Here is a 23,102-nt window from a genome sequence, read left to right as displayed (position 1 = left end):
AAAACAGCACTGTAAGCCCCTAGATGTGATATGTGGGCAGTCTAAATGCGGTGGTAGTGTATGTTTTCTATTGGCATGTACAACACTGCTTGCCACAGGCAATATAAAAAAGACCAATTTGGTTAAATTAAGGAAAAAAGTATATACACAATATACATATATATTTTAAAAACACTGCCTTCATTTTTCCTCCCAATTTGCTCTCAAGCTATCTGTCACTCATTTGAAGAAATGAGTAGTTTCATCTCATCTAGAATTGCCGGACAAAAACAATTGTACAAAGTGTAAATTCCAATGGGAAACATACTTACTGTGGCAGATGCTGGCAACATTTTTGAACAAAGCTTTTTGAAGAACTGTTATTAATGAAAAGTTAAATCTCCACATGTTCTAAAAATATCTTGCCATACAATGAAATGCACATTGGATTTTTTTTTTCTATTTACAAAATATATACAAAGAAGCACACATCTCTTCATGCAAATGTAGTGAAAAATAATATTTCAACTCTTCTTAAATGTACAAAAGCATCCAAAGAAATTATTCAAAACTATTCTTATTTGAATATATACGTTTCAGTTTTTAGTTGTATAACTATTCTCCTTGTATAACTGCATATTATTCTACTATGTCGGTGATCAAATGGTAGTACCTACTACTTTAAAAAAAACACTTATGTAGTTGGATCACTTTGGTTTGAATTTGAGAACTGTTATTCAACATTTCTACATGCATGAATAAGCTCACTGATTTTGGCTGCCTACACTGGGCCAAGCTATTTCTTGCACAGGTTCAATCTTCTACTGGGTGCTTCAAAGCAAAAGCCTTTTTCCATTATGGAACACAACTATGGTCTCATCATTTCCAGTGCCATATGAACAATGTGCAGAAAGATGAGTAATATTTATTGCAAAATTACATTTGTTTTGCTGATTGCTTTGCTTTTGTCAAGGCACATTGGGTATTTTTAAAGAATAATTGCTAGAGGTCACAACTGACAGGTTTGAGCCTGTTGAATGTAATGAATCATTGGAGGTTACTGGGATTGCTCACAGAAGTGAACACTATTTTAGGGAAAAATGGCTGCAGAACAAACGGTATTATAGGAAGTGGTACAACAAACTGCAGTTAAAAACATCTTAAGGAACAAGGAGGGCAGAAGGTTGGAGAGCTGGGCGATCACCAACCGCATGAAGTTCAATAAGAGCAAGTGCTGGGTCCTGCACCTGGGATGGGGAAACCCTGGCTGCACGTACAGACTGGGCGATGAGATGCTGGAGAGCAGCCTAGAAGAGAGGGATCTGGGGGTCGTGGTAGACAGCAAGTTGAATATGAGCCAGCAGTGTGCCCTGGCAGCCAGGAGGGCCAACCGTGTCCTGGGGTGCATCAAGCACGGCATCGCTAGTAGGTCAAGGGAGGTGATTGTCCCGCTCTACTCTGCGCTGGTGCGGCCTCACCTCGAGTACTGTGTGCAGTTCTGGGCACCACAGTATAAAAAGGACATGAAACTGTTGGAAAGTGTCCAGAGGAGGGCTACGAAGATGGTGAAAGGCCTGGAGGAGAAGACGTACGAGGAACGGCTGAGGTCACTGGGCCTGTTCAGCCTGGAGAAGAGGAGGCTGAGGGGAGACCTCATCACAGTCTACAACTTCCTCGTAAGGGGGTGTCGAGAGGCAGGAGACCTTTTCTCCATTAACACCAGTGACAGGACCCGCGGGAACGGGGTTAAGCTGAGGCAGGGGAAATTTAGGCTGGACGTCAGGAGGGGGTTCTTCACAGAGAGGGTGGTTGCACACTGGAACAGGCTCCCCAGGGAAGTGGTCACTGCACCGAGCCTGTCTGAATTTAAGAAGAGATTGGACTGTGCACTTAGGCACATGGTCTGAACTTTTGGGTAGACCTGTGCGGTGTCAAGAGTTGGACTTGATGATCCTTAAGGGTCCCTTCCAACTCAGGATATTCTATGATTCTATGAAGGTTGGTGATGATTGACTAGGCATGCACATAACTTTTAGGATTTGGTTCAGAAGTATCTTTAAAAAATGTTACAAATTCATTTTCATATTTTGTATGGACCAATAGAATTTACACAAAATTCTACAATGAGAAGGAGACAGTGACATGAATAAAATGAAAAGAAGGCCTACTAAATGAGTCAATTATGTCACAATGAAGCTTGGCCGCAGAAAATAATTCATTACTAAAAAAATAATCAGTCATAGGTCTCACTTACGAATACTTTGATGACACACCTGCTGTAGTTTGACATTTTGATGTGAGTTGATTACACATATTTCAACATCCAAAAGATACATGTTATAACAACAAGTGCTGTCTTCCAACACTGGGACTACCAATTAAACACAACATCCCTATCTATACGGCTGACTTTCATTAACCTAATCTAATTTAAAGCTAATCTCCTGCTACATTTAACAAAACAATGCTCCCTCCCACAAACAAAATAATTGGATGGAAGGGACTTCAATCATACATATTGTAACATGCAAAGTCTTTAACTCCCCAAACTAGCTTATTGACTATGATGTAATATATAATAAAAGCTTCAGTTTATCAATAGATGATCCTTGGATAAATAGAAATGTTTAAGTCCTTCAACAGCAGGAAACTGAGTTAAAAACTAGAACCAGACAAAAAAAAATCCAAATGCATGCATAAATCTGCAAGCAGAATAACTGGCAAAGTCTTGTCCCAGGCCTTCTGACATCTGTAGCCATATTTAAGACACCCATCTAAACACACTAACTTATTTATATTTTTTGCAGTATTTACATACACTTTTAAGCTCACTCCATCAGACTTTTTGAGAATCTTATGGAATAAAAGGTTCTTTTTCAAAAAAAAAAAAAAAAAAAAAGATGGCAAAGGTCATGAATCCACTTTTCAGGGTTCTCCTAGGATGCTCCTTCAAGTCTCACGTTACAGCTGTTCTGGTTCAGATGCAACTGCTTGCTTGCAATGTGTGAAATTATGCCATTTTTTTTCCAGCTGATTTTGAAACTGTGTGTCATTGAAGACCAGACCGTATATGATGACAATCAGCAGAGGAGAATTAGGGAAGCATTCTGTTTTAGTGCTGAGAGAAGTAGCTTGGTTTCCTAAAAGAAATTGATAGAACAGTGGTTATGTAAACTCATAAAACAACTGTATGTACTTCTGTACCTGACTAAATGCTAAAAAAAAATACTGCTATACTTACTGCTGACTGTGAAAATTCACCTAAACCTGAGGACTGAACCTGTATCTTCAGATTTCGTCTCATTATTATTTATTTGGCAATATAATAACAAAGTATGGCCCGATGCAAGACTGTAATCCATACACATGTACTAAAACGACTTTCCTTCTCTCAAAGTATCTCAAAAAGATGAGGAAGATGAAGGGTAAATGGAATATAATGAAGGAAACTGAGATGATTTTATTGGAGTTGTACAGTTAAGTCAGAGGCACGCCTAAGAATATGTGTCAAGCAAGCCTAGTCCTGGTCCAGTGCACTAAATGCTGCTGAAATTTCTCAATCAAACAAACATATATAATGATGCAATGAAGAAATCAGAAATATGGAAGATATATGGATAAACTGTATAAAGTGACTCAGTAAAGTCTATTAAAGAAAAAAAAAAAAAAAGAAAAACCTAACCTACCCAAATCATGTTACCTGTTTGGAATTATACAGAAATCTCAGTATTAATACAAGATAAGAAAAAAAAATAAATCAAAGAATATATGATTTTGACATACCAATAAAGATTTATACATACATATATGAATCAGTAAGAAAATTTACAATTTACACATAAGAAGTAAGATGAAAATGGGACTAGGACAGGATGGGTCAATGGGCAGAGGCCAACGGGATGAGGTTCAACATGGCTAAGTGCCGGGTCCTGCACTTTGGCCACAACAGCTCCATGCAGCACTACAGGCCTGGTGCAGAGTGGCTGGAAAGCTGTGCAGAGGAAAAGGATCCGGGGGTGCTATATCAATGCTTGCCTGACCATGAGCCAGCAGTGTGCCCAGGTGGCCAAGAAGGCCAACGGCATCCTGGCTTGTATCAGGAATAGTGCAGCCAGCAGGGCCAGGGAGGTGATCGTCCCCCTGTACTCTGCTCTAGTGAGGATGCACCTTGAGTCCTGTGTTTCGTTTGGGGTTCCTCAGCACAAGAAGGGCATCAAGGCTCTGGAGCGTGTCCAGAGAAGAGCTACAGAGCTGTTGAAGGGCCTGGGGCACAAGGCCTGTGAGGAGCGGCTGAGGGAACTGGGGGTGTTTGGTCTGGGGAAGAGGAGGCTCAGGGGAGACCTCATTGCTCTCTGCAACTGCCTGAAAGGAAGCTGTGGGGAGCTGGGGGTCGGCCTCTGCTCACAGGTAACCAGTGACAGGACCAGAGGGAATGGCCTCAAGCTGTGCCAGGGGAGGCTCAGGTTGGCAATGAGGAGACATTTCTGCTCAGAAAGAGCAGTCAGGCACTGGGATGGGTTGCCCAGGGAGGTGGTGGAGTCACCGTCCCTGGGGGTGTTCAAGGAGAGGTTGGACGTGGTGCTTGGGGACATGGTTTAGTGGGTGACAGTGGTGGTAGGAGGATGGCTTGACCAGGTGATTTTAGTGGTCTTTTCCAACCTTAAAGATTCTATGAAATGTAAGTTAATTTTTGTAACGGTTTAATGAAATTCTATGATTCCTTCATCTAGAAGAACTTGAAATAACGTTAATCACATAGGGCTTAAGTTAATGCTCAGTTTAGCGGGAAAAAACACATAAATGATCTTTTTATTTTTTTTTTTTATCTTGTTAATATGGAACTCTAGTCCATTAAAACTCAATGGAGCATTCAACCTCCATTGATAGCCTCTGAAAAACTGTGAAATACTAGCATTAAGATCTGCATTTATAGCCATGTCATTGTCCTTTCTTATAAATACTTAGAGAATATGACTACCACCTGATACAATATTTGGCATATTTCAAAATGAAACTATGACAATTGCTTAATGACACATGGGATGTTTGTGGTAGACAATAACTATTTGTATTCCAACATTACAGAGAAAACTATTTCCAAACTGTAAATTGTAAATAACAGATTGAAAAACCTATGTGCAACCTAGATCAGGTTGATATTTTTAGCGATAGCAATAGATTTTCAGGGTCACATATAAGTTCCATTGAAGTCAATGGCAAAAAAAAAAATATCTTGACTTAGCACTGTTTATCTCTTTTTTCTCCTCTTGAAAATGTCATCTAAAGATTAAGGTTTGATCTGCAAAGAATTAACTTTTGCACTTACATATTTCCAGCATATGTATATTTTTGTTAAATACTAATTACTTTCTACTTCTTATTTAAATTACTTTCTACATCTTATTTAAGAACAACATGAAAGTGGCATGCAAACCAAATGGAAGAGGATCAAAGGGAGGCAGTTTTATTTCTGCAGATGACCTGAAATTTCCATAATTACAGATAGCATAATATTCTTAATTGAATGTGGTGGATTATTAATATTAGTGGCAAATGCTTCTGTTCCTGTCTCTGTGTTCGTGTTCAGAAGACTACCTCAGCTTTCCAGCCACAGCCTACATAATCCATGAATAACACCACCAGTATACGTGCCATACCTGGCTATTCTTTCACAGATTAGCTATTTGTTGCTCAAAGTTACTTTCAATAGTAGAAAGTAACTTTTAGTAATAATAATAATAATAATAATAATAATAATAATAATAATAATAATAAACAACAAAAGCAAAGCACAGCTAATATAAATGATACAATGATCACAACAGTAGCAGACTGAATTTCTGTGATGCTTACACTGTTACACAGTAGAGACAAGTGTTTATTTCCTCTTCTTGTTTTGACCTGAGACTTTTGTTTTCTCTGAGTTAGAAAACTGAGCATTTATAGATTAAATTATATTTATATTTTATGGAAAAACTCATGGAATGTTTTATCTGATGACATGGAAACACAAACAACATTTTAAAACATTTGTGATTCTTGTCTGTTTCTCTTACTTCCATAAGAACTTCACAGAGAAGTCTTTGTGCTTCTTTATTTTTAGATGAACACTTGCCTGTATTTCATGCTTTGTGTAAGACAAGTCCTAAGTTCTTACCTCATAAAGAAGGACTAGCCTCACATAATATTTTGGTAATAAGACTGAGTTTTTTTCCCCTGAAATGTAAAGAAAAGTTGATAAAAACTGACTGATGTACAGGCTTACCCCTTTATTCTGGTTCACATTACTTCAACATTACACCTGGAGTAATTATACCTTTCAAGTTCAGTCAATCATTTTAAAATGTGAAACTGCTGGCTCTCTTGAAGAGTTTTAGCTTATTTCAGTGACAGCTAGGTGTAACCTATGGAGAAACACAACCCTATAACTTCTTACAATTCTATTTTTATCTATCTGTCTGCAGGACTCATTCTCACTCCTTCTTTGTAGTTATGTTCCTTACCTCTTTATCACTCTGTAGAGTCATCTGCTGTTCCATTACACTTTGTCTTTGGCTGGGTTTCAGCAGCCGCTGCGTTCTGAAGTGATGAAACTTCTATATATGTTCTGTGTTCGGAGATTTCAAAGGACTTTGCAACGTTTCCATCAAGAGACTTAGCTGAAATAAGTACATCACTTAGTTCCTGGTTATTATCTGACTCAACAGTAGTTGCATTTTCAGTCTCCGGACTGCAGGATTTTGCAGCAACTCCAGTCAGTTCTGAATATGATTCACAAAAAGAAATGCTGTCACAACAAGCTGAGTTTTGCATAAGAGGCCAAGCATCTGAAATGTCTCCACAGGCAGAGTGTGAAAGAGAACCAAGGAAAGTAGGAATCATTTCTCCAACAGAATCAGAAGCCCTGCAGATGAAAAAGACACATGATTTCAAGAACATTCCAGAAAATATTAGTAATTATTGTCAATAGCAGTTACAGGTATTTCAAAAAGATTAAAGAGGGTCATACTAAATTAGCACTCCAGAGGCACCCTGTCCAAAAAAAATTCTTTTGAAAGGGAAGCCAGTTTATCCTTCCCCTGGAAATGAAGAGAGCTCTGGAGATTGCTACTAGAGGTAAAGAAGGATGCCTAAAATAGAAAATATGAAACACAGTTGGAATGCTTAGTCTAAAGAACAGGAATGTGATGAAAAGTACTGTAGTAGTGTTCACATACAAAAAAAATGTTGCAAAGAGGAAGGGATTTATTTGTTCTCTAATTTTTGTGTGTGGAGAAGGGTTAAGATAAGACATAACGAGCTCAAATTGCAGCAAAAAAGATGTTGAAGAAGAGTATGGAATGTTCAACACTAGTGTTTTTTTTCCTTTTATTAACATCTAATAAATATATTAACAAATATTAACAATATATTGACAAATATCTAATGGAAGTAAAAGAAAAAAGTGGCACCAGATTGAGGGAAGTGAAAAAACCACAGGACTGGTTAAATTTTTTTCCATTTGCGTGATTTCATATTGAACATCCATTCACTTCAGATTTTTCAGTTCGTTCTGTCTAATCTTCAAAATGTGAAAAAAAAAAGTTTTCCTCCAATTCTCTTTCATTTAGAGAGGGCCTAATATTAAAGAAGGGCAAGGATTTTAAATTCTTAGAAGAATTATTTTATGAAAAATGGAAGAAAGTGGAAGTAGAAACTCAATGATCTCAAATACCATGATACTGACATGTCTCAAAGCGTTATACATGCCCATCTCTACTGAAAGGCCAGTAATGCTTCCTAATATAGTACACCAAAATAAATATTCACAAGAAATTACACAGTAACATACTTTATTTTGAAAACCATCTACAGAATTTATAAAAATGTAAAGGCTATATTAAATCTGATATACAATAACAATTTGTGAGTCCAAAACTCATCCCATGTTAACACTGCCTATAGCGTATTTTAAGTAGCTTTACTCATTTTCAAAAGATGATGCTTTAACAGCTTAGATATATACACAAAGCATTTTTATAGATGAGGGTAGAAGTCAGGACATTGCACCACAATTGAAGGAAATACATTATTTTGGCAAAGGAAATTGGAGCAAACTCCATTTCTGCTGGAAGGAACCACAGATCTTTGATGTCCACATAGCATGGATATGACATTTATTTTTAAAGCCTCAACCAAAAGACCTTTCAGAAAGTACACAACTCTCAATTTGTCAGCCTTGGTGGTGACTCAAAAAAAAAAAAGGATGACTCAAACTTGCTGGTATTTAAACAAGTTGTAATAGAAAATTTAAGTATTTTACATCTACTTAAGTCACGAACCTAACTATTGCATAAGCAATACTTATGAAGAAGCTGCTCCTATGGTTTCAGTTACATTTGGCCAGAGGAACAAAACAGCTGGAAAGCAATTTAAACCCGGTATGGAAAACAATTCCAGTTAAAAGAAATAAATACATCTTGTGTTAATATCTGTAACCAGGAAACTCTGAATGACACTATAAATTTTATATACTTAGCTCGTTTTGAAGAAATACTACTGTATTTATTTTCATCTGTTTGGGAGAAAATAATGGTTACAATCTGGTAGCAACTCAGAAACAGTAGATATTTTAAGCTTCACAGTCGTTTAGAGTTTCTAAAAAAAGAAAATTCTTGTGACAATTCTAAACTATATCTTAATCCCTCCAGATTCACCGGTTTATACAGCACCTTGATAACCCATAGGAGGAACATGGGTCACCAAAGCCTCTAAGGTACCATAGAGTAAGAGGAAGAATACTTCTCTCTACTTGTGAGAGAAATACTCACTTCTTCAGAGAAACTGATGTAACATGTCAGCACTTACTAAATAATACTTAAACATTACATATTTTTTTCTTCATTTATTGATAGATGTTTTTACCATAAACCCATTTTTGCAAAGAACAGGAGGATATGGCTGCAGGATGAAAATCCTTTATTCCATTGCAAACAGCTATTGTATCCTGTAAAAACATTAATTTGCATATAAAATAGCTAACATTTAATAGACTTTTATAAAAGTAATTTACCTTTCATTGAGCGTAGTCTGTGAGTGGAAAGCACAACTGTGACTGCTGTGCTCCATGCTACAGGTCTCATCACAGCATAGTGATGGAATCAAGTGAACTGGTCCTGAGGGAATGAAACTTGAGTTAATAATGTTAAATGTGTTAAAGCTGTGTATAAACTTAGTCTCTGTACTCCTTCAAACTTGAGTATTATTTTACTAATTACACTATAATATATAGATTGAGGAAATACTTTTCTTATTGCAAAAAATAGGTTAATTTATACTTTTTAAAATAGTTATTTATAAAAGGCAAGCCCTTCCCCCAGGATTAATACAGATGCCAGTCAAGATAATCTGAATATCCACCTCTTAAATTAATTTACTTTTCAGTTAGGTACATGCAAGAGGAAGTACCACATTCTGACAATTAACATACTAGGCTATTTAAACTTTTGTTCTTGTGTTAAATTATATACATATTAATATCATAAATGCATCTGTTCTGATAGTGCTTCACAAAATCTCAGTGATTTGAATTGCTCAGGTTTTTGAATGTCCTTTAGCGTTAGTATCATGTTCTTACTGTCTGTGAAATCCTTCATACCAATTTAAGTCTCCAAGGCAGATGCAGTGCTATTTTTACCAGAATGAAATGAGATAGACATTTAAAGATTTTAAGTGAATGGTCATTGGAATGAAAACAAAAAAAAAATCATAACCAAATAACTACTTAGCAATTCTATGTTCTCATTGTGAAATTAGCCTAGGACACGTGGTAGTTTGACTATGTTTGCTTTGCAGTGAAAGCTAAATGTCACAACTCCATTGTTAGATAAATGTTCATCATGAGTTTCTGCTGCTTGTATTACTCCTGTTCCATAAAGTGACTTTTAAATAGACCTAACATACCACATGTCTGTGATGTGCTTCTCTGGCACTGGCAACAAGTTCTGTGGTCATACTCATTTAGTCGTGGTCTATCAAAACATGACAATTCAGACCCATTGTAGTGAATGTCTTGTGATCTCAGAGACCCTTTGGATAAAATGAATAAAAATATATATTAGCAAATGATACCTTTTTTCCTGTTCAGAGTCTCCTATCTTCAAAGAACACTTAAATGTCATAATATACGGCATTTCCATACATTTTCCACCCGAAGGATCCACAATGATGACGGGGTTTGACATAACACAAACCACAGATTTTGCAACAAACCCTACAACAGCTGGTTCAACTACAGCCTCTCGTAAGAAGACATCTGCTCTTATTTTGATGATGATTTGAGAGGATATCATATTCACTGTTCTATTTTCTCTGTGGTTAATGATTCTCAGTGATTCCAATCTGAAATTTTCTACATTCAGCCACTGGGGTTTTGTTTATGTTACCTTGAGGAGCTTTATATTAACAGCAGACTTCATTTAATCTGTATAACTGTAGGCCAGGGCAAATGAGTTATTAAATTTCACTAACTGAAGTTTGTATTCACTATGTCTAAATTTTTAAAAACTTGTATTGGAAAGGTTAAAACTTATATTGTCTAAGCTAGGAACAATTCTTACAACTCCCCTCTAAATCTTTGTATTTTTGTTTGGGCTGTATACAGTGATGACATCAATTCTTCCAAGTTCATATAATTGTTTGACATCCAGGGTTCATTAAAACACTGTCATAAAATATTTTTTAAAATGAAAAATGGGAACTAGAATGCTTTCAACTTTTCTCTTTCTTAATTTAAACTCAGTGCCAGAAAATATTCATGATATGCAAGCTGTTGAATAATCCCATAAAAACGAATCTTTACTGAAAATTCTGCTATTTCCATTGGCCACATTCATTATCTCAACAAGCTCATCAGTATTTTACAATGGCATGTGACACACAAATCTTTCATCATGGTATTTCCATATTGTTATTGCAATTATATAATGACATCCCAGGTTGGATCTCCAATGGTCCAAATATCTCTCTGCAGCATTTAACAGAATGAATGCAAAACTATTTCTGGACATCTGCACAGTATTTTCTTAGTAGAAGCTAGAACATCTTCATTTGAGCCAGCATATGTGACTGGATATATAGTCTTGGGCTTCTGCTAGCTTGTTCATCTCAACGCTAAACATGTCTGAATGTTGTAGACATGTAGACATAACAATTCTTTTTTTTTTTTTTTTTTTTTTTTTAAATTCATATATGGAAAGATTTGTGAACCTAATACCGATATATGAATATTACAAAGAAATAGTAATAACTGGAAACTTACAGCTGGGTTTCTTCTCCATGAATTGCCTCTTACAATAGATAACACAAAGAATAAGAAGAGCCAAGAGCACTGTTGCAAGTGCGCTGCATATAACTGCTGCTAGAGCAGTGTCTCGTGGACTGGAAGCAGTTGATGGGATCTTCACAAGATTTACTTTGGTGGTACCTGAAATGTAATTAAATAATAATTTAAGAAAACTGTAGAATTTCAGGATTATAAGGCTATGCAAATGAAAGTATGGAAAACAGAAGAGGCTCTTAGCACAGAATAAAAAGGATATCCCATCTGCTAATGTGTAAGTATTCACATAGGTAATCAATGACATTACAAAAATAAAAATACTAGAAAAATACATTGCAAACTGAGTGATAATGAGTGGAGGAGTATACAATGGCATTGTCTGTCCATGAGAATGAAATCAGACCTTCATCACGAAAATAAAAACTTTTAATATTGAAAAAGATTTTAATATTGAGCACATTTCCCAGTGTCTCGCTGAGAACGCTGCCCACTAGAGGGAGTCAAAATTACGTGAACTTCCCTTCAAAAGGATATTTTCTGAGAGTTGAGGCACAGAAGTTTGAATGCTATCAAAGGTACCATTTTGCTTGGTTGCGTGTCATGGCACCATGCACTTCTAGGATCAAATCAAGGATTTCACCAGTGCTAACTTTTTTTTATTCAGTGTTGACTTTTAAAAATACAGATAATACCCTTAGTTAAAATTCAACGTATTTACTTTATATCTGTATTACTAAAGAAAAAGGTAGCATTTCTAGCTTTGGCAAACATTTGCTTTTACATGGGAAGTCAAAAAATACTAAAAGTATCACAGGCTTAACTATTGAAGCTATCTTAAATACAAGTGGTCTTTTTAAATTAAATAATTTTTAACAGATTATTAATCTTGATAGTTCATCTGTTTCGATCTATTTTGAAGGCCACATCAATTCAGCAGTATTTTATGAGGAAAGTAACAAAAATTTGAGTATTTCTCTGACAGCAAATTTTTAAAAAGCCACAAACCACATTTTATTAACTTATAAAAGTAAGTAAAACGTGCCTATTTCCACCAGAAAATTCTTGGTTAAAACCTAAAGACCATAATTTCCTAAAAAATAGTCTATGCAGTCATAAGTTTGAATTGGGAGATAAATGTCTGCCAAAGTATGTTAAAATCACTAATCAAGTCGTACATAACTACAACAGTTTGTTATCCTAACTGCAATATAATAACAGCAAGAGAGAACTTGCTTACTTGCTAACTTCATGCCATCAATGGAATTGTATTACTCAGGAATACTTTTCTGAAATAACGATGCTATTTCCTTAACACACATCAAACATGGGCATTAAAGTATTTAAAATGCCATATCACTTTGTTATAATGGTCAGATTGCTTGCCAAAAAGCTAGGTATTTTGAAAATCAACATCATTACATCGAACTCTAAGTCTGCAGACTACTTATATCAAAGAAAACATTAGCTCCTATGAAATAAAAATCCAAAATTAAAACAAAACAAAACAAAAAACAATACACATGCATTACAAAATAAAACTACTGTGTCAGTCAGATCGTTGCTATTATTCACAAGTATGACTATTTAGTTGTTAATTCCTTGATTTGAATGTGAAGAAACCCAAGTGTTATTGCATTTATAGATATATATATTTCTGTTAACCTTTGATTTGTACCACTGTGTTCTACCCTTAGATCAGAAATAAATTTACAGCAGATCTTTTTTTGCATCCTTTTTATTTGCCAAACTGGACTGAGGAAAGGCTGAGAGAGCTGGGGCTGCTTAGCCTGGAGAAGAGGAGGCTCAGGCGGATCTCATCCATGTCCCTAAATCCCTGAAGGGAGGGTGCAGAGAGGATGGAGCCAGGCTCTGCTCAGTGATCCCCAGAGGCTGTGGGGTCTCCTCCTTGGGGATCTCCAAAAGCCACCTGGACGTGGTCCTGGGCAGCCTGCTCTGGGTGTCCCTGCTTGGGCAGGGGGGGCACCAGGGGCCTCCAGGGGCCCTGCCAGCCTTGATCCTTCTGTTTCTGAATTATTAAAAACCAGATCTCAAAACTCATCAATAAAGAGGCTGGTGTCTTCTATATGAAAAAGAAATAGATTTTGAAGCTCTGTCCTTGTACTGCAGTTTTGTAATTTTCCTTATTACAGCAGATGGTGTATTATTTGTATTTCAGCTAACAGAGCAAAATTCCAATTCATGGTTACAGGTACTTTTCCTTCTTAAAAATGATTACCTGTCGTTCTCTTCTATAATTCCCATTATTTACAGAGCTAAGTCCTATGACCTCTTTTCCAGATCTTCATTGTTTTTTTAAAAGAAAGAGCAACCAGTGTTGTAATCTTTTTGTCACAACTTGAATGCCCCTGACAGGAGCATTACAATCTTCCACAGAGAAAACTTTTCACTCAGTTTCTAGGATCCTTGCACCAGTAGCTTTAAGTTTACAGTTTGAAGGGATTGCAGCAATTTCTGCATGGTATGTATATATATCCAGTATATAATTCTGTGAGAAGCAGTGAAATACTGCCAAATTTGTTGGCTTTGGTGTGAAAATTAAGGTCTGTACGTTGATACCAGGTTTTCAATTTGGGACAATTGCCTGAATGAGTATTTAGAAGGTTAAAGACAGTCAGGACATGTATTTAAAAACAAAACAATAAAAAACTATCAGAATGCCTTCAAATATTTTTCATGTCCATCTATCCATCAGTTCCAATGTACCTACCTAAAAGCACTAATCAGTTCCTAGAAATCAACCTTCAGTTAGCAGAAAAAGAGAATTGTTGATTTTGAAAGGAAAAACTGAACAAGATCACTGGAGGTGGAGCTGCTATATACTTGTCTCTTTGTTTGCTCACAAAATCTATTTATTTGTAAGTATAATTATGTATCAGATTTTCCTCTGGGAAATTGCAAATTACGTATCTTTCTTCAATTCTCATCAGCAGCCTCCAAGTGGGAAATACAATGATTTTATTTTAAATGGGATGGCAAAAAAGATATATATTTTTTAGCCATCTAGCAACATAAAGATTTATTTTATTTGGCCTTTTTTTTTTTTTTTTTTTAACTTGAGAAAGCAATTTTCTGCTCTTGAGAATGTCTACCACTCATCTTCACCTTCAAAGAACTTTTTAGAATAGCTGCTGTGAGCAGTCCATTGTACTTTAGCTCTAATTATAATGATAGTGATCTTCCCTGCAGAGACCAACACTTCAGAAGTGGATTGCTATTGTAAAAGTGGCCCGTTGGGCATTGCTGAACTCTGCTTTCAGTGTTACTCAGATATGTATGCATTTTCATAAACTCTTTTCAGGCTCACAGACTTAATGGTCCCATTTCAGTAAAGCAAGGAGGTGTATTTTAAACTTGTACTTGCATCTATTACATGATTAAATGACTAACTTTAAATATGTAATTAAACACTGAATTGGACATGATACATTAAGAAAGGAGGGAGGAGGTGCATGCTGTTTTACAGTTCTTGAAACCATGTGCATATTATACATCACAAAAATAAAGTAACAAAAAACTTACTTTATTTAGGGAAAAGATTTTGTATTCTAAGTTTTAGTTCCAACATATTCTGGAAATGTGCTAGTGCTAAATGTGAATTACCCCAAATACCAAGCTGCCTCCTCCATCATTTTGAGGAGTAAACCGAAATACACATTATTCCCCTAATTAAGGAACAGTACATTGTATATGCAAAGGTGTGGCTCTTAAAAGCAACTAAAGTTTTTGTTAATCCAGGGTGGTTAAATAGCAATAGCTCTGCTGATACTGAACATATGAATCCCAGCTGTATTGCTGTAAGGTCTGCCAATAAACAGAACAGTTGATTTTTTAGTCAATGATACCAAGCAACCAGAGACTGGACAAAACATAAAAAGACTTCCTTTATCATTTAGTTCATGTTTATTTTCTCAGATTTTTTTTGTCCTTAGAACTATGATTAGCTACAGTCACTACTGGAATCAGCATGCCTAAAAGGGAGTTTTCTATGGTAGATTAACCATTTGAAAATAGAACATGCAGCACTTTACATTCCTTCCATGGATATAATAAATGACTACTGAAGTTAAGGAGGACAAAATGTGGAATTTTATGTGTGTTTTTTTCTTTTTTTTTTTTTTTTTCCCTTTAGAAACTACTATTACCACATCAAGTCAATGTTAACCCAACGAGGGTTCTCAATAAAACATAGCTAATCAAAGCTCCACATAGTGCCATGTTTTACAATCAGGCCTGAAAATAATTTACAAAAGTAAACTAAAATATGGTTTGATTCTTGGAATATGGGTATTTCTGCCCAAGAAAGGGAAAAAGAACATTTGTGAACCTTTATGATTTCTGATTGGTTCCAGTTTGCATTATCCATCTTAATTTTACAAGAATTAAGGGCTCAGATATATCCTCAAGTTACAATAATTTAATAAGCTACTGCCTGTCAGCTGAAATGTTTTGGCTATCTGTATGCATGCTGTCGATCCATGGAAAACATGAGGTAATGGGACTTATCTTGAAACTCCTTCATTTTGAAAAGAAAAAGTTTAAGACACATTTGTGTTCATTTAAAAGTAAAAACACAATGCCTCTACCTAGTCCTCCACTTTGCTGCCCTATAAGCAAAAGAATGCATTATATATAAACATGAGGTACAGATAAATAAATCAGGTACTACATGTATTATAGGTATATATGCATAAAACACATGCATAAGGCATACTACTACTAACATCAATGGAAAGCAAGTTGTCCTGAGTATATTCCTAAGCCTTCACAAAAGAAAATACTGCATCCCTTCTGCAGATCTTTCATGTATGAGGTAAGGAACTTTATTACACATTGCTGTTGCAGACTGTGGTAAACACTGAAGAGAATCTCCCAACATCTGCAAAAGGACAGCCATTTGCGTGCATGGCCTACACCCAAAAGTTCATCATGTCAAACCACATCTTTCAAATGTACTCAAACTGCTTACATTAAAGCCTTTAGATTCCAAGTTGGTGCCCTACAATTTTTGTTGTTGTTGTTTTGTTTTGCTGTTCTTGTTATTTTTTAATAAATGCACCAAGATGCCTTAAGGGAGAAAATGACTGTTCAAGTATTTATCCTTTGTTTGGAAATCCTGAAAAATGTGCTTATAAATTGAAATCTTTGAAATTTGATTTATTAATTTCCAAGCCCATTTCTCTTGCACTGTGTTATTTTACAGAACTCCAATTGTTGACAGCCTTTTATGTTTAAAATGGTAGAAAATTACGTTGCGTACGTGCATTTGAAATACAGCACTGAATATACACTGCTGTGTCTGTAAGGCACACTCAAATTCTACAACAGGGTTTTATTTCAGTAATTAAGAGATGTTCTTTCTTGGTCCTACCATGGTCATCTAAATTGAAATGATACAAAGGCACAAAAGCAACATTGCTTTATAGTTACAACTTACAGCTTTGAGAACTGTCTAGCAATTTAAAAATATAACGTGACAATAAATTCTCAAGTCACTGGTACCCTCAAATAAATTGAAAAAAAAATAATCAGAGAGTAAGAACAATAGCAGAGGAAGTGGAGATATATCCACTATATCACTGCTGAACTATATATCCTTCTGCCCCTCCTACATAATACCACTGGTTACTAATGGGAGAAGATGTTTTGTCTTTCCTCTATAACCAAAAATAGTCACCATGATCCGGTGGCACAATGACTATATTGCTGTTAATATGATATGTTGGTGCCAACTATTACTCTTCTGGCTTTTGCTTCTAGTAGCTCACTTTGTGCCTCTGACTGCTAAGGATGTCTAATACCTATTTTGCATAGAACGCAATTTCTTTCTCACTTTTTACAAGTGTTCTCATGTTAAATCAGTATCACATAGTGCTTGTGTCAGAACATATGAGACTGCCAAGCACAGCAGAAAACCTGTTTTCCTACTTCATTTCTAACCTGTAGGCTTACCCAAATTCTTTTCCATGTTTTGGAAAGCAATGTTTGGGAACAAAAATATAAAATTTTAGGATAATCTCCTGTTCAAATCCAACTAGAGAATGCCAGTGCTTACGCTTATCTTCCCTCTTTTAAATCAAAAGTGGTTAATGACTGCCATTCTGACAAACTTCTCTCTCCTGGTGTGATGTTGGAAAGTAAAGGGGCTTTGCTGTTTTTGGATAAATGCTTAAAATACTCTAAGGTATCTAGAATGGGTAAATACTGAACTTCAGAAAATCTGCTTGAATTCCAAGTTATCACAAATTTTGACATTTGAGGCAAATGAAGAAATAGCTGATAAGCCCTCTGCCGACATCTTAGTAATGACAACTACTGCAGAACTGATAGCACATAATATGCGCATCAAATCTTAAGAAACTATTTTTACTACACAGGGAAACACCCTTCACACAAATACCACTTTGAATGGTGTGTACCATTGATTATACAATTGGCATGCAAAATGCAGGATTGAAACTTTCTCTTCCTGTGGAATGTGCAAATTTTTTTCCCTGGATGTGTCACAATCTTTCAGACATAAATCTTGCTGCATAGGAATTTTTCTTAAAAATCTCAGGGCTGTAATAGTTTGTTCTTGCATCAATCCCACATCAACCCCAGCTATGAAAGTTGCTTTGGTTTTTCAATAGAGACAAAAATATCTGTTTTATACCCTGGATGTACAGTCCCATTTCATCTTCAGAACTACCAAGTTAAAGAACAAAAATAACCTGGTGCAATTTTTGAGTCAGTTATGTCTGTTTAGGATAGTTACATCATTAAAGCTTACAGTTCAACTAGCCGATGTTACCACGACTGAAAAAGTTACAGAAGAAAGTTACTGAAAAGTTACAGAAGACATGAAAAAGAGAATCAGAAGTGAATGATGCAAAGGATGGATCCACAACTCTTTCAGGAAATACAAGATATTCTTGACTGCTGGTGTTAGAATACTAATTTTGCTTGCATAGGAAGGAAGGAAGGTTATTGAGTTCAATGAGTTTTAGTTGAGATAACTGGAGGGCTGGTTTCTTTTGGCTCCGACGAATTATTCTGGAGTATGTTTAACTTTAACTTCTGCATGGACACAGTAAAACAATTAAATAGTGAAATGAGCAGGGAAAAAATATCTTCCACAATTGGCCAAATAAACTGCTACAACAATTTCTTTTAAACCACTAGTCAGGGCATTGCACAGACTTCAAGAATAGATTCTCTGTGACTAAGCTAGCCACTCAACAGCCAAGCCATGCAGCATGCTTTACCATGCTTTATACAGACTCCGGAGGCAATTCTGCAATACAATTTGGATAACTGCAACACAATTTGGACAAAGGGCATCGCTGTCCAAAACATGAAATAGTGAGTTTTGGAGAACAGAGTGACTCCTATTGTCATGACTAAGTGAGCACTATTAAATTTATCTTGGCATTGTCCTTTCTAAACTTCCTATTAATTTTCTGGTAACTCTAAAAAGCAACTAGAATTGGAAAAAATGCACAATAAAACACTGACTTCTGTTGCAAGAGCTACAGTGGCCATGGAATATGGGTTGTGACTGCTGCTGGAATGGAAATCTTGTTATTTTCCTTGATACAAATGCATTTGGTTTAGAAAGACCTACATCAAAGCAGGTTCCTGTATTCTTAGTTTTCAGACTATTCTTATTCTTTCACAAAATTCTGCTGTGGTAATCTTAAAACACTTCATCATAAGAAAACACGAGCAGATGATGGTAAGGCTGTGGATGTACATGTCCCAGAGTGACAGAAGGGGATGGACTTCTGAAAACATGCCATTCCTCTATCACTCATAAAAAGATGAGAGAAAAGGCTCTGTGGCTTTCGGTTCCACAACGCTTGTAGAAGTTATCCACAAAAGCAGACCAGGAGCTTGCACTGCCTAGAGATATAGTATTTTCAAGTGGGTAACTACTGCCATTACATGTTTTCTGGAAGAAGAGACGAAGACCGTATCCCCACTGGAATTTAATCATACATGCAGTAGTTAAATGACAATAGCATGCATGTACATGTATAAATGGAGCATTAGCATGGCTGAAGATTGTTTCTTTAGCTAACAGAGATTAATCTACTTCCAATAATCAGAAGTATAACAACATTGTGAACTGCACATACACGGGCTACAGACCTGTATTAAAAGGTTCAAAGTAGATCTCAGTTGCTGACCTTGTAGAGTGATGCATGGACGGGTTTTCAGTATGGATTGAAACATGACAGAGTGGAAAGCTCCTTCCTGTAGTCATGACCAGACAGGCAGGATCAAAAGCTGACTGAGTAGCTATGACCCATCTTTGCTAGCACCTGGCCAGGGAACACACGTGCTCCTCCAGGCACATGTTGCTGAAAGCATATGGATTTCAACATACAAGTAGGTATACACTTGGCATGTACACCCCCAATCACTGAAATGAATACTATCTGTATTTATATAAATACCAGTAAAGCAAGAATTGAATCGTAAATGAGTCATAAAAGAGTTTTTGTCTCCCTCTTCAATCAGATTTCTAACATTTCTTTTCTAACACAATTATTTCCTTGTGATGGTTCAGCCATGGGAAAAACTTGCATGACAAATGCAGGCTTGTATTCTAACTTTATTAATACAGACTTTGACAAACATTGTTAATAAGCAGACATTTTCAAGAGCTATGCCTTTTTTTTTTTTTTCTTCTTTCTCGAAAAACGTTTTTAAATATTGAAGACAGAAGTATTCAGCTACCTTTTGCTTAGCAAATTACTAATTTTGCTTAGTAATAAGATTACTAGATTGGCTAAACCATCTAGTCCAGAATGCTTGGAGCTCCAGCAGTGATGTGAAAATTCAGTAAAATTCTGGTACCAGGTACAAAAATGAAATCATAAACCCGATGGTTAGAGCCCAGTCTTCAAAATTTCTGTAACGTACTAACATTTTTGTTACTGCAGATGAAAACAAGGAACAAAACCAACATAAATGCTAAAGAAATTCTTCTGTTAGAAATCCCATGTAGAAAGAGCCTACTTCTAAGACATGATTAATAAATTTGAGCACTGAAAGAGATACAGAAATGTGTATTCTAGCATCCAGTTTGAACAGTGACAAAGGACTCGATCCCTTGGAACAGGTTTTAAGCATACAGAAGTTAAACCTTAACATCTGCAATTTTTAAATTTAATGTTTCCGTCCAAGAAACTGCAGTCCTGGATTAGGCCACACACCTCCCATATAGTCTGAAGAAAAAGTTAAACACAGAATAGACGGCAAGAGTCATCACACTGAGTAACGTTATGCTTAATGTCACCATGCTCAGCCTACTTATAAGGAAACATGGAGGATTATTAACTTTTTTCTTCCATAAATTATCTAGAGTGGCTGAGAAGGGTTTCCATTATCTCTTAAAATTGCTGAAAACAAAAAATCTATGACCTTACTTTAAAATTAAATTAAAAGTATGTGGGAGAAGTCATGAACAAGGCTTGTAAATCCCTTCAGATACAGCTTTTGAAAGAAGACATAATGACTGGATTTCTCCCTTTGGTAAAGGGCTCTTAAGCTTTTACTAAGAAGCACAAGACTGAAGTTCAGCTGCATCCTCTGCCACTTCCCTAGAAATGTTTTAGCCACTAAGTTATTAACTGTTCTGGGTAAAAGCTTACTTCACCTCTCCAGTTGAATTTGCCCAGTCATAAAACTTCAACAGAAGTAGTAAGCCCCCCTCTTAGAGCAACCAACATTCACGTGAAATGTATTTGTGGAATGTAAAAAAAAAAAAAAAAAAGTAAACCATACTCAAGCCTGCACACCACTGACGTTTCTCCTGTTTATAATTATGCCAGAACCTAGTTTAGATTAAGCTCTCCAGGCAAGGCAACTACTTTTTTTTTTTTTTTTTAAGAAATACAACCACTAGACATTTTCATGTACTGGGGGAAAAATATGTTTTTACTGTGGAAAACAGTGAATTGATATAATTAAGACTGTTTCATAATACTTACAACTGGGCTGAATTATGATTCTAAATTACGGTGGAAGTTAAGGGTTGCATAACCAACTCTACTAATATTTTCTAACTTTATGTTCAATTTTGTAACCTCCAGATTTTATAAAAACACTTTTTTTTTGTATGCAATCTGAAATACATAGGATTAAATATAAATTTTCAAAATTTTATAACATACACCCTTAACATCTGTAGAAGCTGGACATTCATCACCAGCTTATTTTAATACTGCAAATATCAAAGTAAATTTCATTATTTACTGCAAAGAAACTTAACTATTGTGTAACAGAAAGCATGCACGTGAAGACTACAGTACAGATGAAAAAGCTGTGGCTTTGAAGTCAGAAATAATAATAGCTTATATAAAGCAGTTTTAATTTACCACTTAAAGCTTTTGGGATAAAGTAAAGTCATACAGAACAAAAGGCTGCTGCATACAAGCTCCTTACTTTGCTATTTTACCTAAGCTGAGATGTAACTTCTCCCTGCTTTTATAGAAGTCAATAGAAATTAGTCATACAACACAGAAGACACTCTGAAAGGTTATCTTTGAAAAATCAAGCTCTGTTGGTGAGATTCATGTGATCAAAGCAAACATCTGTATGTGAGTGGGTCACCTGAACATTCTCTGCACAGTGAGGCACCAGGGAAGACTCCTTTAATGTTCAGTTAATCCAATTTGTTCTGAACAACATATTGGGTCTATATGGCAAGGGTTTGGTAGCAGTAGGGCTGCAGAGATGCTCTGTGAGAAGAATCCAGAAACTGTTCCATGTCAGATCAGAGCCAGCTCCAGAAGGGATCAGCTAGTGGCCAGAGCTGAGCCAGTATGAAGAGATGGTCGTGTCCTTGGAAAAACAGATTTTGGAAAGGGACCCCCACCCAAAACAAAACAAAAACACTACACAACAGCAGCTGGGAAAAAGGGGTGAGAAATGAGAGAGAAGCAGCCCCTGGAGGTGCTCCAGGCAGGCAGCAGCAGTTCCCCTGCAGCCTGTGGAGAGGCCCCTGGTGGAGCAGGCTGTCCCCCTGCAGCCCATGGGTCCCACATGGAGCAGATCTCCACGCTGCAGCCCCCCCATGGGTGGAGGAGCCCCCGGGGGAGCAGGTGGATGTGGCCTGGAGGAGGCTGTGGCCCATGGAGAGCCCCCGCAGGAACAGGCCCCAGGCCAGAGCTGCAGCCCGTGGAGAGGAGCCCACGCACGAGCAGGGGGTCTGGGGGGAGCTGCTGCCCACCCGTGGGGGACCCGTGCTGGAGCAGTTTGCTCCTGGGGGATGGACCCCGTGGGACAGAGCCGTGTGGGAGCAGCTCTTGAAGAGATCACGAACAGTTTGGGAAGGACAGCATTTTGTGGGAGGGACCCCAGGTGGAGCAGGGGCAGAGAGTGACCATGAAGGAGCAGCAGAGATGAAGCTTCAGGGACTGACTGCAGTCTCTACTCCTCGTTCCCCTGCACCACTTAGCAGAGTTAGCAGAGGGTGGATGGAGGGAAGGTGTTTTTAGTTTGCTTTTAGTTTCTCCCTGTTTTAATCTGCCAGTGATAGGCAATAAATCATATTAATCTCCCTATGCTGAGCCTGTTTTGCCCATGATGATAATTGTTGAGCGATCTCCCTGTCCTTATCTCAACCCATAAGCCCTTTTCCATCATGTTTTCTCCCCTTTCCTCTGTGGAGAGGGAATGAGAGAGCAGCTGTGGAGGAGTTCAGCTGCCCAGCTGAGTAAAACCACCACACACACACTTCCCTTGATCTTTTCTCACCACTGAATATAGCGTGAGCCTAAGGCCCCCAGCTTAC

At 36.9% G+C, this 23,102-nt stretch overlaps 1 protein-coding gene across 3 annotated transcripts in view; it reads right to left on the bottom strand.

Annotated features, from left to right (window-relative positions):
• Positions 1 to 2,011: 2,011 nt before the first annotated feature.
• TNFRSF19 (TNF receptor superfamily member 19) overlaps positions 2,012 to 23,102 on the bottom strand; it is a 62,707-nt gene continuing 41,616 nt past the window's right edge. For all 3 annotated transcript variants that reach the window (XM_084506909.1, XM_084506910.1, XM_084506908.1), the window contains 5 exons: positions 11,279 to 11,443; positions 9,922 to 10,047; positions 9,032 to 9,134; positions 6,483 to 6,883; positions 2,012 to 3,119 (listed from right to left, as the gene is read on the bottom strand). In XM_084506909.1, coding sequence (XP_084363035.1) covers positions 6,490 to 6,883; positions 9,032 to 9,134; positions 9,922 to 10,047; positions 11,279 to 11,443 — 788 coding nt within the window. In that variant the 3' untranslated portion in view covers positions 2,012 to 3,119; positions 6,483 to 6,489. The remainder of the gene's footprint in view (positions 3,120 to 6,482; positions 6,884 to 9,031; positions 9,135 to 9,921; positions 10,048 to 11,278; positions 11,444 to 23,102) is intronic.

This window comes from Aythya ferina (genome assembly GCF_964211825.1).
Source record: "Aythya ferina genome assembly, chromosome: 1".
In the NCBI taxonomy this organism is placed as follows: domain Eukaryota; kingdom Metazoa; phylum Chordata; class Aves; order Anseriformes; family Anatidae; genus Aythya; species Aythya ferina.
This window is presented reverse-complemented; position numbering and strand designations above follow the sequence as displayed.